This window comes from Hemiscyllium ocellatum, chromosome 2 (assembly GCF_020745735.1).
Source record: "Hemiscyllium ocellatum isolate sHemOce1 chromosome 2, sHemOce1.pat.X.cur, whole genome shotgun sequence".
Lineage (NCBI taxonomy): Eukaryota > Metazoa > Chordata > Chondrichthyes > Orectolobiformes > Hemiscylliidae > Hemiscyllium > Hemiscyllium ocellatum.
This window is the reverse complement of record NC_083402.1, coordinates 6,278,490-6,302,832: the sequence shown is the minus strand read 5'-3', so window position 1 is coordinate 6,302,832 and position 24,343 is coordinate 6,278,490. Positions and strand designations below refer to the sequence as shown.

The 24,343-nt window shown below is 46.2% G+C and overlaps 1 protein-coding gene across 1 annotated transcript in view; it reads right to left on the bottom strand.

Annotated features, from left to right (window-relative positions):
• Nucleotides 1–3,322: 3,322 nt before the first annotated feature.
• paip1 (poly(A) binding protein interacting protein 1) overlaps nt 3,323–24,343 on the bottom strand; it is a 67,665-nt gene continuing 46,644 nt past the window's right edge. Inside the window, exons 8-11 of the mRNA XM_060842381.1 lie at nt 18,542–18,659; nt 14,650–14,704; nt 9,667–9,742; nt 3,323–5,153 (exon numbers count right to left, since the gene is read on the bottom strand). Of these exons, the coding sequence (XP_060698364.1) occupies nt 5,063–5,153; nt 9,667–9,742; nt 14,650–14,704; nt 18,542–18,659 (340 nt within the window). The 3' untranslated portion in view covers nt 3,323–5,062. The remainder of the gene's footprint in view (nt 5,154–9,666; nt 9,743–14,649; nt 14,705–18,541; nt 18,660–24,343) is intronic.

Sequence of the window (24,343 nt, the reverse complement as noted above, 5' to 3'; positions counted from 1 at the left end):
CAGATGTCTTTTAAATGTTGTAATTGTACTAGTCTCCATCACTTTCTCTGGCAGCTCATCCTGGACACGCACCACCCTCTGCATGAAAAAGTTACCCCTCAGGTCCTTGTTAAATCTTGCCTCTCTTAAACCTCTTTTCTCGAGCTTTGGACTCCCCCACTCTTGGAAAGAGACCTTGGCCATTAAATGGAGAAAGAATGCAAAATGCTACTGCGCAGAGGGATGTGTAAGTTTTCATACATGAATAAAAAATACACTGCCATATAAGTTGATATAAATAGGTTCTAGGAATTGCAAATAAAATATTGGCCTTTATTTCAAAGAGAATGGAATACAAAAATAGGAATAAAAAGCTATGCAAGACACTAGTTTATACCACACTTCAAATGCTATAAATTCTTTTGAACCCCTTATCAAAGGGAAAATATATTAATATGGGAGGCAGAATTATAGGGTCATAATCAGAGGTAACAGGATAAGTTCACTAAGATTATGGCTGATCTGATTATATGCTTAAATTTCATGCCCAAAGGGATCTTGTGCCGTGGCTGTGTTCTACCTTTGAACCAGGAAGCCTGGGTTCAATTTCCAGCTACTCCAGAGATATATAATAGCATATCTGAACAGACTGATTAGGAAAGTATTCACCTTTATGCATGACCCTCCCTTATCAACCAAGTTTCTGTCTAGCTCTGGTTTGAATACATTCAAATATCTGAACCTCCACCTCTCTCTGGGTCAACAAATTCCTGCTACTCGGATGGCCCTCCTGAGGGGAGAAATTGCTCATCACACTCAAATGGATAACTTATTTTGAAATTATAGAGAGTTCTAGATAACCCTATGAGAGGAAATATCTGTTCAGCATCTAGCCTAAGACTCCTCAAAATCTGCAACGTATTTCCTTCTTTTAAACCAGGTTAGGTCCAACCTGTTCAATCTTTCCTCATTAGACAAAGTTAAAAATCACACAACACCAGATTATAGTCTAACAGGTTTAATTGAAAGCATGCTAGCTTTCTGAGCGCCGCTCCTTCATCAGGTGGTTCATTAGCAATTCAGCATTGAAATGACTGGTGGCAATGAATAATGTTTATATCAATGTTTACCTGCACACTGGAGTTGACGGATACATTTGGTGCTGCTCACTAGAACTGACTGATCAGACCTAGTATTGGGAAAGGCTGACCCTACCCATTAGCAGTAAAACTGATGCTTATTTGCAACAAACGTAGGTACTCCACAGAACTCTCTGAAGGTACAAATTAAATTCATTCTGCAGAAAGTAAACAGAAACTCGAGAGCGAATCCTGTTTTTTTCTTTGATGGGATGTGGTATCACTGGCAAGGCCATCATTTGGTACACAAATCCAACATTCCTTGCTTGAACAGAGTATCTCACGAAGGATATTTCAGCAAGCGATTTGAATTAACTGCATAGCTGTAGACCTGGAGTTACATAGGCCAGACTGGGCGAGGACACATTTCCTTCCCTAAAGGACATTAGTGAAAAATGTGTTTTTACAAAAAAAGACGACAGTTGTCAGTCACCATTAATGAAATAAAGCTTTATATTAAAAATTTGGCAAAAATGAGGACTGCAGATGCTGGAGACCAGAGTCAAGATTAGAGCGGTGCTGGAAAAGTACAGGTCAGGCAGCGTCCAAGTAGCAGGAAAATCGATGTTTCAAGCAAAAGCCCTTCATCAGGAATGAAGGCAACAAGCCTCCAGGGTGGAGAGATCATTGGGAGGGGTGGGACCAGGGGGAAGGTAGCCAAGAATACAGTAAATAGATGGAAGTGGGATGAAGGTGATAGGTCAGAGAGGGTGGTGGAGCGGATAGGTGGAAAGGACAATTGGCAGATAGGACAGGTCATGAGGATGGTGCTGAGCTGGAAGGTTGGAACTGGGGTAAGGTGAGGGCAGGGAAAATGAGGAAAACTGGTGAAGTCCACATTGATGCCCTGGGGTTGAAGTATTAAGAGGCAGAATATGAGGCATTCTTCCTCCAGGCGTTGGGTGGTGAGGGAGTGGCGGTGGAAGAGGCCCAGGACCAACATGTCCTCAGCAGAGTGGGAGGGGGAGTTGAAATGTTGGGCCATGGGGTGGGTGTCCCGGAGATGTTCCGTAAAGCGCTCTGCAAGAAGGCGTCCAGTTTCCCCAATGTAGAGGAGTACGCATCGGGAGGAACGGATACAATAAATGACATTGGTGGATATGCAGGTGAAACCTTGATGGATGTGGAAGACTCCTTTGAGGCCTTGGATGGAGGTGAGGAGGGGAAGTGTGGGCGCAGGTTTTGCAATTCCTGCAGTTGCAGGGGAAGGTGCCAGGAAGGGAGGGTGTGTTGTTGGGGAGTGTGGACCTCACCAGGTAGTCACAGAGGGAGTGGTCTTTGCGGAAAGGGGTGGTGAGTCTGTTTGGAGGTGACGGAAATGTCGGCAGATGATGCGGTTTATGCAAAGTTCGGTAGGGTGGGTTGGGGGGGGGGGGCGCGGTTCTGTCCTTGCTGCGGTTGGGAAGAGTGGGGTTTTAAGGCGGAGGTGCGGGACGTGGATAAGATGCGTTGGAGGGCATCTTCAACCACATGGGAAGGGAAATTGCAGTCTTTAAAGGAGGAGGCCATCTGGTGTGTTCTGTAGTGGAACTGGTCCTCCTGGGAGCAGATGCGGCAGAGGCGGAGGATTTGGGAATACAGGATAGCATTTTTGCAGGAGGTAGGGTGGGTAGAGGTATAATCCAGATAGCTGTGGGAGTCGGTGGGTTTGTTAATTGAATTGAAATTCCAACAACTACCACAGGATCAGAAGTTTAGTAGAGGCTGAAATTGTAACGATGACCAGAGTTGGCCTTGCATGGATAATAATTGTTACCTTCCCCATCCCACTCATCAGCAGCTGAACTCCTCATCCCAGCTTCTGTATTCTCCAGACTTGATTATTCCTATCCTTCCCAAGCAGGGCCCCTTGAAGCACAGTTAAATGCAGTCATATACATCACAGATGTTCAAATACAAACATTTCAAATTCATTTGAACCACACCTCCTTGCAGCCACTTGAACCATTATTTGTGTGTTTTTTGGACCTCCACATTCCTCCTTTTTGTAGGCTGGTGTGGAATGTTAGCAGGATTTTGCAGGATAATGTACAGCCTGCTTTAGGCTGCATGAACACACCTTGTGACCAAAAAAGTCCAAGTGGGATGTGAAATCAAGCCTCCCAGCTCAGAGACAGGTGTCAACCAAGTCGCAGCCTCAACTCACCCATTGCATACATACATTTTAAATAGCTCACCACAGAATTGAAAATACAAACCGAGGATTACAAACACATCAAAATTTATTTACCAGCAACAGGGGAAGGGAAAAAGCCCACAAGGTTCTCTCATGCATTGTTATATACAATTTAGGAACAGTGTAAACATCTACAATTCAAGTAAATAAGACTGAAAAACAAAGGCACTGCTCAGATACTGGGACTGCTGCTTGGAGGCTTTTTGTAGCGCCTGAGGGTAGATATGGTTTGGGCACTATTTTCTAAAGGCAACAATAACTGAGACTACAAATAGGGACTATGCTTTGGACTAGCCTCCAGGTGTAGTGATATGAGTGATCTCCCAGGCACAGTTACTTGGTGGATGCTGCTGTCCAGAAGGTAGATATACTCCTCACTGAGGGGGTGGGGATACATTCAGATCGCAATTGTGGATAGTTTCAATGAGGTGTGCAAGTCAGTAGAACAATTCAGTACCACTGGCTTTTAACTGCTGGGTGAAAGGACTTTTGCTGTTTGTTGCTCTGAAGGAGCCAATCGGAAAGAAATTAAAATATTCTTTATTTACAATTAACGTTGTTCCAAATAAAAAAAACAGGAAGTACACAGACAAGCCAAATACTGTATGAATAAATTCCTGAGAAACAGAGAAAGAGACACAAGTGACGCTTAAAATTCCTGTGAGGCCAACCTGGATTTGAGCTTAATTACAAGTCCCAAATGGCAAGGAACCATCCCTGCATCTGAAGCATCTGTCACTCTAATACTGATACATTACTCCCTAACAACCCTTTTCTCAAAACACACCGATGAAAATTGACAGCACTACAATCGTAGTTGAGTAAAGTGAGTGAATTGTTAGGATAAGGGTTGATGGTTTTTTTTATGCCTGCCTTTTTCAAATAGTCAACAGCTCTCACCTTGTAATAGAGAGCAACAATCATGGAGACATCAGATGGATGGCAGTGTACGGCTGTGGTAACTAATGTGTACGTTTTGGAATGGACATATTTTCAGAAAAAGGGAAGCTAAAACATGAAATTATACAAATATCTTATCAAAGTACATCAAGCTTCTTTATCATTTACCGATAAGTTCCCAATTTTGTTTAAAAATTTGCATGGGTCATTAAAGTGCACAATGTTGGCAAATTGCCAATCTGAATACACATCCGTTATCAATTACCATATGCCTGTACACATACACCTCCCTCCCTGTCATCGCAATCGTGCTGTAATTCTCAGTTCTCCTCTTAGCCTCAAACTACCGGTTTGTGTATGTACATACATCTCTCCATCCTAATCAGCTTGTGTGGGGTATGAACCTCTCCCTCTGCTGGTTAAGAAGCCCCTTTCCTTCTTAAATTACATACTGGTTAGGCAAGTAAAAATCTTTAATGTGCTTCACGAAGCAATGCAGCCCATTACAAAGAATCGTTTTATTTTAGTTTTAAACTTGCAACTTTTACATAAAAATAAAACTATAACAAACTATATTACAAAAGAGTCTCATTAAAAGTACAGCATGTATCAATCGGTAGATTCTGCTTGGGCATTTTTGTGATGCATTCACCAACAGTTTTAGGTGGACTCCAACAGAATTTTTCCTGCAATGCTTTCAATGGCACAAGAAAAATGAAAATGCTTCTTCAGTTTGTCTTTAAATTACCTGCACATCGTTTGAAATTCAAAAGTTTTTTTTGTTCTTTTTTTTCAAATAAACACTCAAAACGCAAATTTTTTTTGGCTTTTTTTCATTTCTAATGAATCGTTTGCTCGCCTCTTTGCACTATTTCCTCTTGTTTTCTGTTTCAGCACAGAACTTTTCAAATGCTTCTTCCATTTCTGGATCCATCTCGTTTTCAGAGTCATCCAGATATCTAAAGGAAGAATCACAGGATATTACATTGACACAAAATGCACCATAACCTACAGGTCTCATCCAAGTCACAAACCATTTTATCACCAGCACTTTACTGTCACTGGAAGCAATCCTCCGAACACCCATACAGCACTGTAGATGTACCTATACCAGATGGACTGTAAGGTGACTCATCATCACATTTGAGGACAATTAAAGATTGGTATTAAATGACAGTTTTACTAGGATCACCTAGACTTCATGAACAAATAACTGGCTTGACTCAGATTGCTGGTTGCAGAGAATAATATGCAATTTGCTGTAACCAATTAATCTCACTTCTCAAAGGATATCTGCAGTCAGCAAAATGGCCATGTGTCAGCTGGGTTTGTTCCTTATCCCCTCACTCCTGTAACCTCTTTCAGCCACACAATGCTTCAAAGAAAATCATGCTCCTCTAATTTTGGCCTAATGAGAATTTCGAATGTTATTTGTTTCAGCATTGGTAACTGTGTCATCAGTTACTTTGTCCTGAACCTCTGGATTATCCATCCAAAATCTCTTGACCTCTCTTTGTCTTAAAACTCTTTCATAAACTTTGGTCACATGCCCCCAACATCTCCTCTGGCATGGTGCTGTATCTCATTTTATAATTTTGAGGCAGCACAGGACATTTTGTGGTGTGAAATGAGTCAAATGTGGCCAATTGCTGTTGCTGATCCAAAGCCAGGTTACATATTTGGATGACTAGCCCACAGCTCTGAAACACATGCTCTCTTTCAATGTCTTTTCACTCTTTCGTTTACTTGTTCACTGCCTCTATTTTTCCATTTTTAGATAAAAGACTGCTTTGAATGGATCCCAGATCCACCATCCAGGGTAGCAAAAACAAAATAATAGAACTTCACAGTCCAACAGAAGGCCATTCGAACCATCGTGTCCAAAACAGCTCCCAAAAAACCTACCCAGCTGGACCCATTCTCCAGTCCCATCTCTTGGGTCCTCTAAATTGATCATTTTGAAATAAATCCCAGCTTTCTGTTGAAACCTCTGACATAATCTGCTTCCAACATTCTCCACGCAATACATTCCAAATCCTAACAACGGAGTAAAAAGGTTCTCATCACACTCCGAGCTCTCTTGCTGACAAACTTGAAATAGCAACCCCTAGTTATTAACATATCAACTAGTGGAAACAGAATATCTACTTTACCCTGTCAAGTGTTCATGATTTTGAACACCTCAATAAGGTCAACTCTTAATCTTCTCTACTCCAAGAATAAGCAGCTCAATTTCTCTAATCTTTCTTTGTATCTAAAACACCTCATTCTGGTAAATTTAATTAACTAGAATGAGGGTTTAGCACTATTTCCAGGGCTGTAACATCGTTCCTTCAATAAGGTGCCCAGAACTGAACACAATGCTCCAAATGTGGTCGGACCAATGATTTGTAGAGGTGTAGCACCACTTCCTTGTTTGACATATGCTATGCCTCTATTCATAAACCAAGAATTCAAAACAACTGTTTCCACTTTCCTGGCCACTAAGACATTCATGTCCATGATGCCTAAGGTCCTTCTTCACCTCTACTGTCTGACTCTCCATAAGACCATAAGACATAGGAGTGGAAGTAAGGCCATTCGGCCCATCGAGTCCACTCCGCCATTCAATCATGGCTGACGGACATTTCAACTCCACTTACCAGCGTTCTCTCCGTAGCCCTTAATTCCTCGAGACAACAAGAATCTATCAATCTCGGCCTTGAAGACATTTAGCGTCCACTGCACCCTGTGGCAATGAATTCCACAGGCCCACCACCCTCTGGCTGAAGAAATGTCTCCGCATTTCTGTTCTGAATTGACCCCTTCTAATTCTAAGGCTGTGTCCACGGATCCTAGTCTCCTCGCATAATGGAAACAATTTCCTAGCGTCCACCCTTTCCAAGCCATGTATTGTCTTGTACGTCTCTATTAAGTCTCCCCTTAATCTTCTAAACTCCAATGAATATAATCCCAGGATCCTCAGCCATTCCTCATATGTTAGACCTGCCATTCCAGGGATCATCCGTGTGAATCTCCGCTGGACACGTTCCAGTGCCAGTATGTCCTTCCTGAGGTGTGGGGACCAAAACGGGACACAGTACTCCAAATGGGGCCTAACCAGAGCTTTATAAAGTCTCAGTAGCACATCTCTGCTTTTATATTCCAACCCTCGAGATAAGAGACAACATTAAATTCGCTTTCTTAATCACGGACTCAGCCTGCATGTTTACCTTTAGAGAATCCTCGACTAGCACTCCCAGATCCCTTTGTACTTTGGCTTTACTAATTTTCTCACCATTTAGAAAGTAGTCTATGCTTTTATTCTTTTTGCCAAAGTGCAAGACCTCGCACTTGCTCACGTTAAATTCCATCAGCCATTTCCTGGACCACTCTCCCAACCTGTCTAGATCCTTCTGTAGCCTCCCCACTTCCTCAGTACTACTCTCAAATGTTTCTTCTACCATTATTTTACACTTAGCTATAAGATCATAAGACATAGGAGCAGAAATTTAGCCATTCAGCCAATCAAGTCTGTTCCGCCATTCAATCATGGCTGAAATTTCTCAACCTCATTCTCCCCATAACCCTTGATAATCAAGAACCTGAGTCTTAAATATATTCAATGGCCTCGCCTCCACAGCCTTCTGTGGCAATGAATTTTATAGATTCATCACTCTCTGGCTAAAGTAGTTTCTCATCTCCATTGTTAAAGGTCTTCTCTTTCCTCTAAGACTGTGCCCTCGAGTCCTAGTCTCTCCTACCAATGGAACATCCTCCCAACACTCACTCTGTCCAGGCCACTCAGTATTCTGTATGTTCCAATCAGATCCCCCCATCCTTCGAAACACCATCTAGTATAAACCCAGAGTCCGAAACTCTTCCTCATATGTTAAGCTTTTCAATTGTGGGACCATTCTCGTCAACCTCCTCTGAACATGCTCCAGTGCCAGTACATCCTTCCTCAGATATAGGGCCCAAAACTGTGCAGAGCAGTCCAAATGTGGAATGACCAGAGCCTTACAGAGCTCATCAGTATATCCCTGCTTTAATATTCAAATCCTCTCAAAATATAAGCTTTAATTGCATTTGCCTTCCGAACTACTGACTCAACCTGCAAGTTTGCCTGGAGAGAATCCTGGACTAGAATGTCCAAGTCTCTCTGCGCTTCAGACTTCTGAATTTTGTACCCATTTAGAAGATGGTCCATGCCTCGATTGTAATCACCTCACACTTTGCCATATTGTACTCATCTGCCACTTGTTTGCCCACTTTCCTAACCTGTCCAAATCCTTCTGCAGCCTCCAGGCCTCCACAATGCTACCTGTCCCTCTACCTATCTTTGTATCATCTGCAAACTTAGCCAGAATGCCCTCAGTTCCTGCATCTGTATTGTTCATGTATAAATTGAAACATTGTGGTCCTAACACTGAGCCTTGCGGAACACCACTTGTCACCTGCTGCCATCCTGCTTCTATCCCCACTCTCTGCTTTCTGCCAGAGAAATTCTTTGCACTGAAACTCATCTGCCATCCAAACTTATGATAGAGGGAAAGTCACTGCTAAAGCAATTGAAGCTCGTTGGGCCAAGGACACTACTGTGATACATTCCTTTATCATTGTTTCAATTTGTGCTGCAGGAGCTAGCACTAGGTATATACTGTTACATTCAAATGCACATACAGTTCCAAGCATATTAGATTCAACTGTTTTGAAATATTAGTTAAATCAAAATCTGCACAGGCTTAACAGCCTGTTGCAAGAGATCATACAGGACAGCAAAGGAACACTGAAGGGGAGTCCAATGGAGACATGTAACGAGACTAGAAGACAGGTCACGTGGGGTGACTGTCTGCATGGAGTTTGTTCATTCTCCCTGTGTATGCATGGGTATCAGTGAGCAGTTATTGCTGGGTAAATGCTGCATGATAGCCATGTCAACAGAATATTCCATCATTTGACTGATGATCGAGAATGGGCTGATGAGGTTGTAATTTGCCAGATTGCATTTGGGTTGCCTTTTGTAAGCAGCCAATTTTCCACACTCTCCGATCAATACCAATGTAGTAGCTGTCGTAGGGCAGTTTGGATAGGAACACAGCTAGTTCTGGAGCACAAGCTTTCAGTACTTTGGCAGCATCCAGTACCTTCAGCTATTTGATATCAGCTAGAGTGAATTAAGTTTGCTGAAGATTGGAATCCATGATTCGGGGAATAATTCACTCTGCACTTCTGATGAAGATGGGTAGATATATTTAGTTTAGTCTTTTACACTGATGTGCTGGGCTACTGCACTGGTGAAACAACGTGACAAGTATTTTCAAACATATTAAAAGCCCTCGAGACAGTTTTACACTTATTTGATCCAGATTCTCAACTCAATATTCCCAATTTTAGACCTTACCTCAGAAAAATCTATCAATCTCAGGTGGAAGCTCAGAATAGCAAAGAGAATAGTGAGATGACTGAGAAACAAAAAAAAATCAAACTTACGCTTCTCCATCTTCATCAGAGTAACCTTGAAACAGCTCTTCTCGATCAATCATCTCCTGATACTTTTCCAGGTAATCTGAAATACAGACAGAAAACATAACTGAAAACCTGATTCAAGGGAGCAAGTTGCACATACTCCTTTGGGTGACTCAGAACTGTGTGGACTCTTTGTGCTCAACAGTTTTTCAATAAGGACAAATACAATGAAAATATTTTAACAGGCTGGATATTTGATAAGTGTGAAAGTACAAGCATTAAGATACAGTGTGAGTAATGAGAGAGAAAATTTACTTAAGTATACCGTGCAGGCAGATGAACGTACTCAAAAATTATCCAAAATTGATTGTTTTTTTCACTGATACATACTGATTGCTGTCAGTCAATTACTATTGTACTCGGCCAACAGAAGGTGAACTAGATGGAACTTCGTTTTTTAAAAGGTCCCAGAGTTTCTCCATTCCACAAGTACAACAGTGGCAACTTTTATACAGTTGTATATTTTACAAAGCACCCAAGCTTTTCATCACTAAATTAACTGATCAAATATAATACTTGAACCTGTTAATAGTTCACAAATCATAATTCAATGATAGAATCACAAAGCCAGTTCCCCCCTCTTAAGTTCAAGAGTTTATTGAGTCCTTCAAAGACCATGAAAGCAGCCTTGAGGAGCAAGTTCAAGAGTGGTTTAACTGTTTTGAATTCAGTCATCAAATTTTGTAAGGAAGTTATTTTTTAAGGTTCTTTGGAGCTTTTCTCTTAAAGACATAATGCAGGCGAAGTGGAGAAATGAAAGTCAAATGAGAATCCAAAGTAGAAGGACTGAAGCAGCTCTGAATACTTGCAAGCAGTGATAATTCTATTTTTGTCTGTCAATGCGTTCACAGCAATAGGTTTACACTGAACAACAGCAATAATTTTGGCTCACATTAGGAGTGTCATAAAATAACACAATTTTACAGACTGCCACCGTCTACTTCCATCTCTCAGGTACACCCCCACATGGCTTTTACATTTAGAGAGAAGATGCTTCAGTGGGGCAAGGAATACAACAGAACAGTGGTGATTACCACAGGATTAATAATCCAGTGGCCAAGACCAATGATCCAACAATTGAGGAAATTTAAATTCAATAACTAAATATATTGGCAACATAAAAAAAACAGATTTCTGTAAAAACCCATCTTGTTCATGGACATTTTAATAAAAGAAAAACATCCTTACTTAATCTAGTTCATAAGTGATTCCAATGCAATCAGTAACCTAGCAATTCATGCAGACAACAGCTCACCATCACATTGAGGGAAGTTATTGATAGATAATAAGTCCTGAAGTCAGCGACTTCCACATTCAAAGAATAAATAACAGTTAAGTACAGTAAAAAGAACTTGACATATTTGAGAGCATTTCTCTCACTCTGTCCTTACCTTCCTCTAGAGGAGAATGGCTCACAATCGTGTCCACTCTCAGGGATTGACAACTTTCATACCCCACCTAAGTGAGCTGAGCACAACAGCGGAGTCCCTCAGCTAATGTGCACTGAAATGTACTTGTCCTACAACCACTGAACGTGAGGATCAAGAACCCTTGATAATTCATGCCTTTCTTTATTTGCTCAGCAATCATGCCAAACTGCCACAGATGTATTGGTCTTCAGCACAAGATCAAGCATAAAACAAGCTATATTCTTAACCAAAGCAATTATCCTTCCGACACTGCAGCTTGCTGTGAGCATATTTCCTGAAATGGGGAGGAATCAAAGCAAGATAAAGAACAGTTTGAAAGAGGTGGATTGAAGGTCAGAACTTCACCACTGACTCATCCAAACACAGCAGTCAGCTACTGCATCCATCAAGTCAGTACACTTTGCAAACCACTTCAGGTACTTTGTATGCAGATAAGGCTAGAGAGATGTGGGGGTGTAACATCTCAGTTGGCTAGGTGGTTAGCATATGAATCAGGTTCATACCAACTGGGTAAAAACAATGACTGCAGATGTTGGAAACCAGATTCTGGATCAGTGGTGCTGGAAGAGCACAGCAGTTCAGGCAGCATCCAAAGTGCAGCGAAATCGATGTTTCGGGCAAAAGCCCTTCATCAGGAATAAAGGCAGTGAGCCTGAAGCGTGGGGAGATAAGCTAGAGGAGGTTGGGGGTGGGGAGAAAGAAGCATGGAGTACAATGGGTGAATGGGGGAGGGGATGAAGATGATAGGTCAGGGAGGAGAGGGTGGAGTGGATAGGTGGAAAAGGAGATAGGCAGGTCGGACAAGTCATGGGAACAGTGCTGAGCTGGAAGTTTGGAACTAGGGTGAGGTGGGGGAAGAGGAAATGAGGAAACTGTTGCGACCAAAGGGGTAGCCATGGGCACATGTATGGGCCCCAGGTATGCCTGTCTCTTTGTTGGCTACGTGGAACAGTCGATCTTCCATAATTACACCGGCACCACTCCCAACCTCTTCCTCCACTACATTGATGACTGCATTGGTGCCACCTCGTGCTCCCGCGAGGAGGTTGAGCAATTCATCAACACATTCCACCCTGACCTTTAATTTACCTGGACCATCTCTGACACCTCCCTCCCCTTCCTGGACCTCTCCATCTCCATTAATGACGACTGACTTGACCCTGACATTTTTACAAACCCACCGACTCCCACAGCTCCCTGGATTACGCCTCTTCCCACCCTACCTCTTGCAAAAATGCCATCCCGTATTCCCAATTCCTCCGCCTTCGCCATATCTGCTCCCGGGAGGACCAGTTCCACCACAGAACACACCAGATGGCCTCCTTCTTTAGAGACTGCAATTTCTCTTCCCACGTGGTTAAAGATGCCCTCCAATGCATCTTGTCCACATCCCGCATCTCCGCCCTCAGACCCCACCCCTCCAATCGTTACAAGGACAGAACGCCCCTGGTGCTCACCTTCCACCCTACCAACCTTCACATAAACCAAATCATCCGCTGACATTTCCGCCACCTCCAAAAAGACCCCACCACCAGGGATATATTTCCCTCTCCACCCCTTTCCGCCTTCCGCAAAGACCATTCCCTCCGTGACTACTTAGTCAGGTCCACGCCCCACCCCACCCCAAACAACCCACCCTCCCATCCTGGCACTTTCCTCTGCCACCACAGGAATTGCAAAACCTGCACCCACACCTCCTCCCTCAACTCCATCCACGGCCCTAAAAGAGCCTTTCACATCCAAAGTTTTACCTGCACATCCACCAATATCATTTATTGTATCCGTTGTTCCCATTGTGGTCTCCTCTACATTGGGGAGACTGGACGCCTCCTAGAAACATCTCCAGGACACCCACACCAATCAACCACACCGCCCCGTGGCCCAACATTTCAACTCCCCCTCCCACTCTGCTAAAGACATGGAAGTCCTGAGACTCCTTCACCGCTGCTCCCTCACTGCCAGACACCTGGAGGAATAACGCCTCATCATCCACCTCGGAACACTTCAACCCCAGGGCATCAATGTGGACTTCAACAGTTTCCTCATTCCCCCTTCCCCCACCTCACCCTAGTTCCAAACTTCCAGCTCAGCACTGTCCTCATGAGCCTAGCTTCTTTTCCACCTATCCACTCCACCCTCCTCCCTGACTTATCATCTTCATCCCCTCCCCCACTCACCTATTGTACTCTATGCTACTTTCTCCCCACCCCCCACCAGTTTATCTCTCCACCCTTCAGGCTCTCTGCCGTTATTCCTGATAATGGGCTTTTGCCTAAAACGTCAATTTTACTGGTCCTCAGATGCTGCCTGAACTGCTGTGCTCTTCCAGCACCACCGATCCAGAATCTGGTTTCCAGCATCTGCAGTCATTGCTTTTACCCAAATAATCAAGGACCTGCCTTCAGAAAGAGTGTTTGAGATAATCTTTGTATTAAGCTGGTACAGTTTAGAATGCAAAATAATATAATCAGAGCCAAGCCATAAAACTTAGGATGGACTTCTTCACAAAGGGTAGTAGAGCAATGAAACTCGTTTTATATTAATTTGTGGAAGGTCTGTGATGTTGGCTGGACCAGCACCCTGCCACAAAAAGATGATGCCAGATTAATATGCCAGATTAACATGAATAGATTTGCACTGGACAGGAGTCTGAAGATATGGAGTCAAAGTGAGTTGTATGTGGTAAAGATAAAGATCAGCAATTATTAGATTGAATGACGGAACAGGTTCAAGGGAGTGAATAGACTCCTAATAAACTAGATTAGCCCCAATTTCCTGCCTTTCCCTAAAGTGTCTTGGTTCCATGAATTTCCAAAAAACAAATGAGCTTCCTTTGAAGAAACTTAAATAACTTCAGTTGCATATATTGCCACAATCCTTTGTTGAACACTTTTCTAGTTGGTTCTAACTGATGCTATTACCTCCTTTTGGTTGTTTCCAGATAAACCTGCAACCATCTGAATTTATCCATCAATCTGTTTGATTTAAATTCCCATCACAACTACATTGTGCAAATCAAAACTTCAGAACCCAGTAAAATTCAGCAATAGCTTTCAGTCTGGTCTGACCCAGGAGAGAGAAAAAAATATCTGTTCAAGTACCAATCCACAGTATCACTTAAAGAGGGGGGAAGGGGAGGGGTCTCCTGAGTTAATACGGATATATATACAATGCTCCCGTTCCTTTGTTTGGGAGCTTGGCGCCAAACGTAGCAGTTCTGTACTTTTTTTTTCTTTTCTTTTTTTGATCTATTAGTTATTTACTTATTTATTGATGTTGCTGTGCACAATATTAGGGTTTGTTTTGTATTTTAGGGTAGGTTAGTAATTAGTAGACAGTAGTTGTATTGTAATTTGTGTTTTTTTTTATCATACTGATATTTGTTATTGATTGTATTTTTCAATAATTTTATATGTTTGTCAAGTTAAAAAATTGCTAATAAATATATTTACAAAAGAAAAGGGAAGGAAGGGGTCAGTGTAAATTTACAGACTCATTTTGACACTAAAGGACTAACCTGGGTCTGCTGGAGTGAGAGGGATACCCTCTGCTGAATAAAATACAGGCTCATTCTGAAAATTAAAACATAGTAACATGTTACACATTACATCTGTAGTAAAACGATTCATACCAATTCAACAGGAGTTATTTTAGCAGGTTGATTTTTCCCTCTGGCTCTTCGCGTTAAGCTACAGATTGGCAGGAAGTGCTTTTACAGGGATTGTAAGATTACTAACACATGACATTACTTTTAGGCATTCAATCAAATCTTCAATCAGTAAACCTAAGCCACGTATGTCTACAGTTAATTAGGGCAAGATGAGGTGGGTGAACTGTCTGAGCTGACATTTTTGCAAAAGAGCTGCAACTAACAGGAGAAACACATTCAATAGCAATCACCCCATGAACTGGGTGAGAAGTTGAACTGCCAATACTATTGTGATTTACACAACCAACAGGTATCAGTCAGCAGAAACCTCGATCCATTCCAACAGTGAAAAGGTAATATCTTTAATCCATTGAACAACTCTCCCTGGGTTTACAAAACTAGTGCAACTCTCATTCTGAAGTTGCTGGGTAGGAAATCTTCCGTTCTTAATTACTCATTTGTGACTAAAATATTTTGATGTACAAAATGGCCATCATAGTTCTTTGTGCATGCCCTGCTGGTAGTTTAGTGCACTGTGTGCTTCACACAGTATTGTTGGGTTCCTGCAAGTTAACACCCAATAACAGCTGCAAGGTTTCTGGAAATAAAAACAAAAACCTACAGATGTTGAAGATCTAAAATTAAATGACAAAGTGCTGGGGAAACTCAGCAGATATGACAGGATCTGTGAAGAGAGAAACAGAGTTAACACTGAGTGAAATATGACTTCTCTTTGGAATTGAACTGCTGAGTTTCTCCAGCACACAATTAAAATTTTACAATAAAAATAATGAGCAGATATTCTGAGCTCATGGGAGGAAGTCTTTAATAAGCTAGGGAGCAAACCCCCCAAAAAAAATGAAACAAGTAAAACATTGCTTCAAACATCTATGCAAATGAGAAGCAAAGAGAAGCACAATAGCTTTGCAAAATGACAAAGCTTACAAACTGAAGCCATTAAAACGAGGAGAGGTATCTATCCAAGCAAGCTACTTTTCCACCTTTTAAAACTCTTTCTTTCACTACACTAATCATAAACATCAGCTCAGATGGAATACTACAGGAGGTTAAAAGCTATTTCATTAATCGAGCCAATTTATCTCTACTGATGGTTTATAATGTGTTTTGTTCTAACGCAATTGTTTTGCTAAAGTCAGCATGAAGCGCACAGGCTTTCCCTGTCTGCAGTGGCAACTAGCCAAGCTTCAGTATTCCAATCCCACTGCAGCTTTACCCAATTGCCATTTCATCAGTAACTCAAACATAATGCCTTCAACACAGGGTGGGTTGCACCTCAACAGGTTTGTGACCAACTGGGTCACAAGTACTTTCCAAATGTGGGAGAGGAGAGTTTTCATTTGGCAGGGAAACGGATAATAGCATATAAAAGCAGAGAAGATAAATAAGGCGCTTCCCCATGTGAGAGAGACTAGTTTAAAAATTAGGTTTCAATTGATTGGGATGAGGAAAAATCTTTTGTCTTATTGAGCTGTTGGTCTGAGAAATACTTTTCTCCAGACAACTGTAAAGGAGTGTCATTGAATATTTTTAAGGTAGAGAAAGACAGCTCTTTGTCTAACAAGAACCTGTCAGGGGAGACAAAGTGGAGTTTCAGCCATGATATTACCAAATGGCAAGACAGGCACAGGGGGCTGAATCTGACGATTCCAGCTCCAAATTCATCTGTTCATCTGCATAAAGTGAGTTTGCTGTGAAGTGCTAGAGAATGGAGTAAGATCATATTAAATAGTAACACATTAATAACTGTGAGAAACTTGAGATGATTACAATGAATGTACATGAATAAAATGTCTTGAATACGTTTGGTGAGCTACAAGTACAATAGCGTCTCTCATCTTTGCTCATACGACAATGCCTCCCATACTAGGAATCATTGGACTGTTCGTTCTCTGAATGAAATAATATATCTTTTAAATAAGGGGATCAAGACTGTGCTCAGTACTCTCAATGTAGTCTCACGAGCCAGTAAATTAAAGGCTGTATTGGTGCTTCAGTGGTAAAACTCTCCCCGCCATAAAGCAAGCCCAGGTTTGATTCCAGGCTAATGTACAGCCGCCCATTACTTCCACTCTGGGTCTTTGGTGGTGTCCTTGTTTCTGAGCCAAAATATCTGGGTTCACATCCCACCCTGATTTTAGAAGGATAATAACACAGCTGAACAAAGTCTCTAAAATGGAACCGGAGGGTAAAAGCAAAACCTGGGACAGAACAGTTGGTGATCTTTAAAGGAAGAGATGCTTCAGGTACATGCTAGATACAGTCCACTAAGGGCAAAGGGTCAGAGAACAAATAAACAAGGCTCCTTCCTGACAAGATAGATAAAGATCATAAAGAAACTGAAAAGGAGGGTGTATGATACTCAGGTTAGGTTGGAAAGGCTGGAATTGTTTTGAGGGTGATTTGTTCAAGGTTGGACAAGATATGACAAACCTAAGAGTACACAAGTAAAATCTGTCCCATGACTGATGGGACAATGTCTAGGGGACACAGATTTAAGACTTTGGGCAAGAGATAAAGGGGGAATACAAGGAAGTACATGGTTACACACCGGGGTGGCACGGTGGCTCAGTGGTTAGCACTGCTGCCTCTCAGCATCAGGGACATGGTTCCATTCCTGGCTCGGGTGACTGACTGTGTGGAGTTTGCATGTTCTCCCCGTGTCTGCGTGGCTTTTCTCTGGGTGCTCCAGTTCCCTCCCACAGTCCAAAAGTTTTGTAGGTCAGGTGAACTGGCCATGTTAAACTGCCCACAGTGTTAGGTGCATTAGTCAGGGGTAAACGAGGGGAGATGGGTCTGGGCGGGTTACTCTTCAGAGGGTCGGTGTGGACTTGAGCCGAAGGGCCTGTTTCCACACTGTAGGGAAATTAATCAAACCTGGAACCTGCTGCCTATGAGCAAACAAATGATTTCAAAAGCAATTTAGATGGGCACTTATGATAAGTGGACATTGAGAAACTTGTAGGGCTGAGTGAATTGGTTCGTGAAGAGTCAACATGCATTTCTGTGCCATAAATGACTGGCTCATATGCCATGGACTGTATCCGTAGGCATTACAGCTTTCATTCTGAAGAACAGGAGGCAACAGTTGATAAATGTTTTAATATCAACTGTGCCTTATCATGTAACATTGGAGTCAGAAAGGCTTAATTTCCCACTCTGGCAACAACGGAGGATCTGTTGCAATATCAGAGGTATCACTCACCAGATGAGATGCCAAACCAAGACCTCATCTGCCCTCTCAAAACATAAAATGTCCCATGGCACTATTCTAAAGAGACCCCCTTCCTGCCATCTTGTTTGATATTAATCACTTAGTCAAAGTCTGCATCACTAACAGATGATTGAGTTATTATTGCATTGCTGTTGGTGGGGCTTACAATGCCCAAATGAATGGCAAACGTTTTAAACTACAATGATTCATCTTTAGAATTAAATTATTGGCTGTAAAGTCTGCATTTAAGTTGGCTCGCTGGCCTGGAAGGTTTGTTTTCAGACGTTTCATCACCATACTAGGTAACATTATGATTTTACCTAGTTTGGTGACGTAACATCTGAAGACAAACCTTCCAGCTCAGCGAGCAATCTTACCTCCAGAACCCCCACCCCAGGCTACAAATCTTCTCAAAACTCGGTTATAAAGCCCTTTGCAACTTCCTGAAGCTATAAAACCACTAGATAAATGCATGCAACCATGGATGTGTATACACGTAAATATCTATTGATAGATAAATAATCTTACCATGTAATAGTTGGGATCATTTTCAGGTGTAGCTTCATTATACGTTGCTGTGGTGTGAACACGACCCCAGTTACTTGACCGCAGCTCGACGAGCTTCAGCAACATCTGTTTTACATCCCTAAGTACATCCCAGATCAAAAAGCAATAAGTGGGATTCACTGGTACCTGGAGACAGAAGACCTCTTACAGATCCTTAACAAATGACTGTAATTGATTTCATTTCCACTCGAACATGAAATTTTATACAACTGAAAAAACATGGGCATTTGCAAAACAGGAAATGAATCTCAGATCAACTATTCCAAATATTTTAAACACAACTTTTCCAATGCTGGGGACTTGGGGGACCCAATCATCCATGGGGTGCAGGCAAGTTTCCATTGCAATATTGCTCCAACTCACTAGTGGGTTCTTTCTCCTGCTCTTTTGCGAAGGGAGAGAGTGTGGAGAGCGAGCGGAGCGAGAGCGAGCGCGTGGAGAGCGAGAGCGAGCGCGTGGAGAGCGAGAGCAAGAGCGTGGAGAGAGAGGGAGAGCGAGAGCATGGAGAGAGCGAGCAAGCGAGAGGGGGCGGAGAGAGAGAGAGGGCGGAGAGAGAGAGAGAGGGCGGAGAGAGAGAGAGAGGGCGGAGAGAGAGAGAGAGAGGGCAGAGAGAGAGGAGAGAGGAGAGAGAGAGAGAGAGAGAGAGAGAGAGAGAGAGAGGGCAGAGAGAGAGAGAGGGCGGAGAGAGAGAGAGAGAGAGAGAGAGAGGGAGGAGAGAGAGAGAAAGAGAGAGAGAGAGAGAGGGCGGAGAGAGAGAGAGAGAGGGCGGAGAGAGAGAGAGAGAGAGAGAGAGAGGGCGGAGAGAGAGAGAGAGAGAGAGAGAGAGGGCGGAGAGAGAGAGAGAGAAAGAGAGGGCGGAGAGAGAGAGAGAGGGCGGAGAGAGAGAGAGAGAAAGAGAGGGGAGAGAGAGAGAGAGAGAGAGAGGGCGGAGAGAGAGAGAGAGAGAGAGAGGCGGAGAGAGAGAGAGAGAGAGAGAGAGAGGGCGGGGAGAGAGAGAGAGAGAGGGCGGAGAGAGAGAGAGAGAGAGAGAGAGAGAGAGGGGGCAGAGAGACAGAGAGAGAGAGAGAGAGAGAGAGAGAGGGCGGAGAGAGAGAGAGGGCGGAGAGAGAGGGCAGAGAGAGAGAGAGAGAGAGGGCGGAGAGAGAGAGAGAGAGAGAGGGCGGAGAGAGAGAGAGGGCGGAGAGAGAGAGAGAGAGAGGGCGGAGAGAGAGAGAAAGAGAGGGCGGAGAGAGAGAGAGAGGGGGCGGAGAGAGAGAGAGAGAGAGGGCGGAGAGAGAGAGAAAGAGAGGGCGGAGAGAGAGAGAAAGAGAGGGCGGAGGAGAGAGAGAGAGAGAAAGAGAGGGCGGAGAGAGAGAGAGAGGGCGGAGAGAGAGAGAGAGAGAGGGCGGAGAGAGAGAGAGAGAGGGCGGAGAGAGAGAGGGCGAGAGAGAGAGAGAGAGAGAGAGGGCGGAGAGAGAGAGAGAGGGCGGAGAGAGAGAGAGGGCGGAGAGAGAGAGAGGGAGAGGGCGGAGAGAGAGAGAGAGAGAGAGAGAGGGGCGGGAGAGAGAGAGAGAGAGAGGGCGGAGAGAGAGAGAGAGAGAGAGAGGGGAGAGAGAGAGGGCGGAGAGAGAGGGCAGAGAGAGAGAGGGCGGAGAGAGAGAGAGAGAGAAAGAGAGAGAGAGCGGAGAGAGAGAGAGAGCGCGGAGAGAGAGAGAGAGAGAGGGCGGAGAGAGAGAGAGGGCGGAGAGAGAGAGAGGGCGGAGAGAGAGAGAGGGCGGAGAGAGAGAGAGGGCGGAGAGAGAGAGAGGGCGGAGAGAGAGAGGGAGAGAGAGAGAGAGAGAGAGAGAGAGGGCGGAGAGAGAGAGAGAGAGAGAGAGGGCGGAGAGAGAGAGAGAGAGAGAGAGAGGGCGGAGAGAGAGAGAGAGGGCGGAGAGAGAGAGAGGGCGGAGAGAGAGAGAGAGAGAGAGAGGGCGGAGAGAGAGAGAGAGAGAGAGAGAGGGCGGAGGGAGAGAGAGAGAGAGAGGGCGGAGAGAGAGAGAGAGAGAGAGAGAGAGGGCGGAGAGAGAGAGAGAGAGAGAGAGGGGGGAGAGAGGGAGGGCGGAGAGAGAGAGAGAGAGGGCGGAGAGAGAGAGAGAGGGCGGGAGAGAGAGAGAGAGGGCGAGAGAGAGAGAGAGGGAGAGGGCGGGAGAGAGAGAGAGAGAGAGAGAGGGGCGGAGAGAGAGAGAGAGAGGGCGGAGAGAGAGAGAGAGAGAGAGAGAGAGGGCGGAGAGAGAGAGAGGGCGGAGAGAGAGAGAGGGCGGAGAGAGAGAGAGGGCGGAGAGAGAGAGAGAGGGCGGAGAGAGAGAGAGGGCGGAGAGAGAGAGAGGGCGGAGAGAGAGAGGGCAGAGAGAGAGGGCAGAGAGAGAGAGAGGGCGGAGAGAGAGAGAGAGAGAGAGAGAGAGAGAGGGCGGAGAGAGAGAGAGAGAGCGGAGAGAGAGAGAGAGAGAGAGAGAGAGGGCGGAGAGAGAGAGAGAGGGCGGAGAGAGAGAGAGAGAGACGGCGGAGAGAGAGAGAGGGCGGAGAGAGAGAGAGAAGGCGGGAGAGAGAGAGAGGGCGGGAGAGAGAGAGAGGGCGGAGAGAGAGAGAGGGCGGAGAGAGAGAGAGGGCGGAGAGAGAGAGAGGGCAGAGAGAGAGAGGGCGGAGAGAGAGAGAGGGCGGAGAGAGAGGGCAGAGAGAGAGAGAGGGCGAGAGAGAGAGAGAGAGAGAGAGAGAGGGCGGAGAGAGAGAGAGAGGGCGGAGAGAGAGAGAGAGAGGGCGGAGAGAGAGAGAGAGGGCGGAGAGAGAGAGAGAGGGCGGAGAGAGAGAGAGAGAGAGAGAGAGAGAGGGCGGAGAGAGAGAGAGAGAGAGAGAGAGAGAGGGCGGAGAGAGAGAGAGAGAGAGAGAGAGGGCGGAGAGAGAGAGAGAGAGAGAGAGAGAGAGAGAGAGAGGGCGGAGAGAGAGAGAGAGAAAGAGAGGGCGGAGAGAGAGAGAGAGAGAGAGAGAGAGGGCGGAGAGAGAGAGAGAGAGGGCGGAGAGAGAGAGAGAGGGGGCGGAGAGAGAGAGAGAGAGAGAGGGCGGAGAGAGAGAGAGAGAGGGCGGAGAGAGAGAGGGAGAGGGCGGAGAGAGAGAGGGAGAGGGCGGAGAGAGAGAGGGAGAGAGAGAGAGAGAGGGCGGAGAGAGAGAGAGAGAGAGAGGGCGGAGAGAGAGAGAGAGGGCGGAGAGAGAGAGAGAGGGCGGAGAGAGAGAGAGAGAGAGAGGGCGGAGAGAGAGAGAGAGAGGGCAGAGAGAGAGAGGGCGGAGAGAGAGAGGGAGAGAGAGAGAGAGAGAGAGAGAGGGCGGAGAGAGAGAGAGAGAGGGCGGAGAGAGAGAGAGAGAGAGAGGGCGGAGAGAGAGAGAGGGCGGAGAGAGAGAGAGGGCGGAGAGAGAGAGAGGGCGGAGAGAGAGAGAGGGCGGAGAGAGAGAGAGGGCGGAGAGAGAGAGAGGGCGGAGAGAGAGAGAGGGCGGAGAGAGAGAGAGGGCGGAGAGAGAGAGAGGGCGGAGAGAGAGAGAGGGCGGAGAGAGAGAGAGGGCGGAGAGAGAGAGAGGGCGGAGAGAGAGAGAGGGCGGAGAGAGAGAGAGGGCGGAGAGAGAGAGAGAGGGCGGAGAGAGAGAGAGAGAGGGCGGAGAGAGAGAGAGAGAGGGGGCGGAGAGAGAGGGCGGAGAGAGAGAGAGAGAGAGAGGGCGGAGAGAGAGAGAGAGGGCGGAGAGAGAGAGAGAGGGCGGAGAGAGAGAGAGAGAGGGCGGAGAGAGAGAGAGAGAGAGGGCGGAGAGAGAGAGAGAGGGCGGGGGAGAGAGAGAGAGAGGGCGGAGAGAGAGAGAGAGAGAGGGCGGAGAGAGAGAGAGAGAGGGCGGAGAGAGAGAGAGAAAAAGAGAGGGCGGAGAGAGAGAGAGAGAGAGGGCGGAGAGAGAGAGAGAGAGAGAGAGGGCGGAGAGAGAGAGAGAGAGAGAGAGAGGAGAGGGCGGAGAGAGAGAGAGAGAGAGAGAGGGCGGAGAGAGAGAGAGAGAGAGGGCGGAGAGAGAGAGAGAGAGAGGGAGAGAGAGAGGGCGGGAGAGAGAGAGAGAGGGCGGGAGAGAGAGAGGGCGGAGAGAGAGAGAGAGAGAGGGGGCGGAGAGAGAGGGCGGAGAGAGAGGGCGGAGAGAGAGAGGGCGGAGAGAGAGAGAGCGGAGAGAGAGAGAGAGAAAGAGAGGGCGGAGAGAGAGAGAGAGAGAGAGGAGGGCGGAGAGAGAGAGAGAGAGGGCGAGAGAGAGAGAGAGAGAGAGAGGGCGGAGAGGAGAGAGAGAGAGGGCGGAGAGAGAGAAAGAGAGGGCGGAGAGAGAGAGAGAGAGAGAGGGCGGAGAGAGAGAGAGAGAGAGAGAGGGCGGAGAGAGAGAGAGAGAGGGCGGAGAGAGAGAGAGAGAGAGAGGGCGGAGAGAGAGAGAGAGAGGGCGGAGAGAGAGAGAGAAAGAGAGGGCGGAGAGAGAGAGAGAGAAAGAGGGCGGAGAGAGAGAGAGCGGAGAGAGAGAGAGAGAGAGGGCGGCGAGAGAGAGAGAGAGAGAGAGAGAGAGGGCGGCGAGAGAGAGAGAGAGAGAGAGAGGGGCGGAGAGAGAGAGACAGCGGAGAGGGAGAGAGAGAGGGCGGAGAGAGAGAGAGAGAGGGCGGAGAGAGAGAGAGAGAGAGAGAGGGCGGAGAGAGAGAGAGAGAAAGAGAGGGCGGAGAGAGAGAGAGAGAGGGGCGGAGAGAGAGAGAGAAAAAGAGAGGGCGGAGAGAGAGAGAGAGAGAGAGGGCGAGAGAGAGAGTGAGAGAGAGAGAGAGGGCGGAGAGAGAGAGAGAGAGAGAGAGAGGGCGGAGAGAGAGAGAGAGGGGGCGGGAGAGAGAGAGAGAGAGAGGGCGGAGAGAGAGAGAGAGGGCGGAGAGAGAGAGAGGGCGGAGAGAGAGAGAGAGAGAGAGAGAGGGCGGAGAGAGAGGGCGGAGAGAGAGAGAGAGAAAGAGAGGGCGGAGAGAGAGAGAGAGAGAGAGGGCGGAGAGAGAGAGAGAGAGAGGGCGGAGAGAGAGAGAGAGGCGGAGAGAGAGAGAGAGAGGGCGGAGAGAGAGAAAGAGAGGGCGGAGAGAGAGAGAGAGAGAGAGAGAGGGCGGAGAGAGAGAGAGAGAGAGAGAGGGCGGGAGAGAGAGAGAGGGCGGAGAGAGAGAGAGAGAGGGCGGAGAGAGAGAGAGAAAGAGAGGGCGGAGAGAGAGAGAGAAAGAGAGGGCGGAGAGAGAGAGAGAGAGAGAGGGCGGAGAGAGAGAGAGAGGGCGGAGAGAGAGAGAGAAAAAGAGAGGGCGGAGAGAGAGAGAGAGAGGGGGCGAGAGAGAGAGTGAGAGAGAGAGAGAGAGAGGGCGGAGAGAGAGAGAGAGAGAGAGAGAGGGCGGAGAGAGAGAGAGAGAGGGCGGAGAGAGAGAGAGAGAGAGGGCGGAGAGAGAGAGAGAGAGAGGGAGAGAGAGAGGGCGGAGAGAGAGAGAGAGGGCGGAGAGAGAGAGAGGGCGGAGAGAGAGAGAGAGAGAGGGGGAGAGAGAGGGCGGAGAGAGAGAGAGAGAGAGAGAGGGCGGAGAGAGAGAGAGAGAAAGAGAGGGCGGAGAGAGAGAGAGAGAAAGAGAGGGCGGAGAGAGAGAGAGAGAGAGGGCGGAGAGAGAGAGAGAGAGAGGGCGGAGAGAGAGAGAGAGAGGGCGGAGAGAGGAGAGAGAGGGCGGAGAGAGAGAAAGAGAGGGCGGAG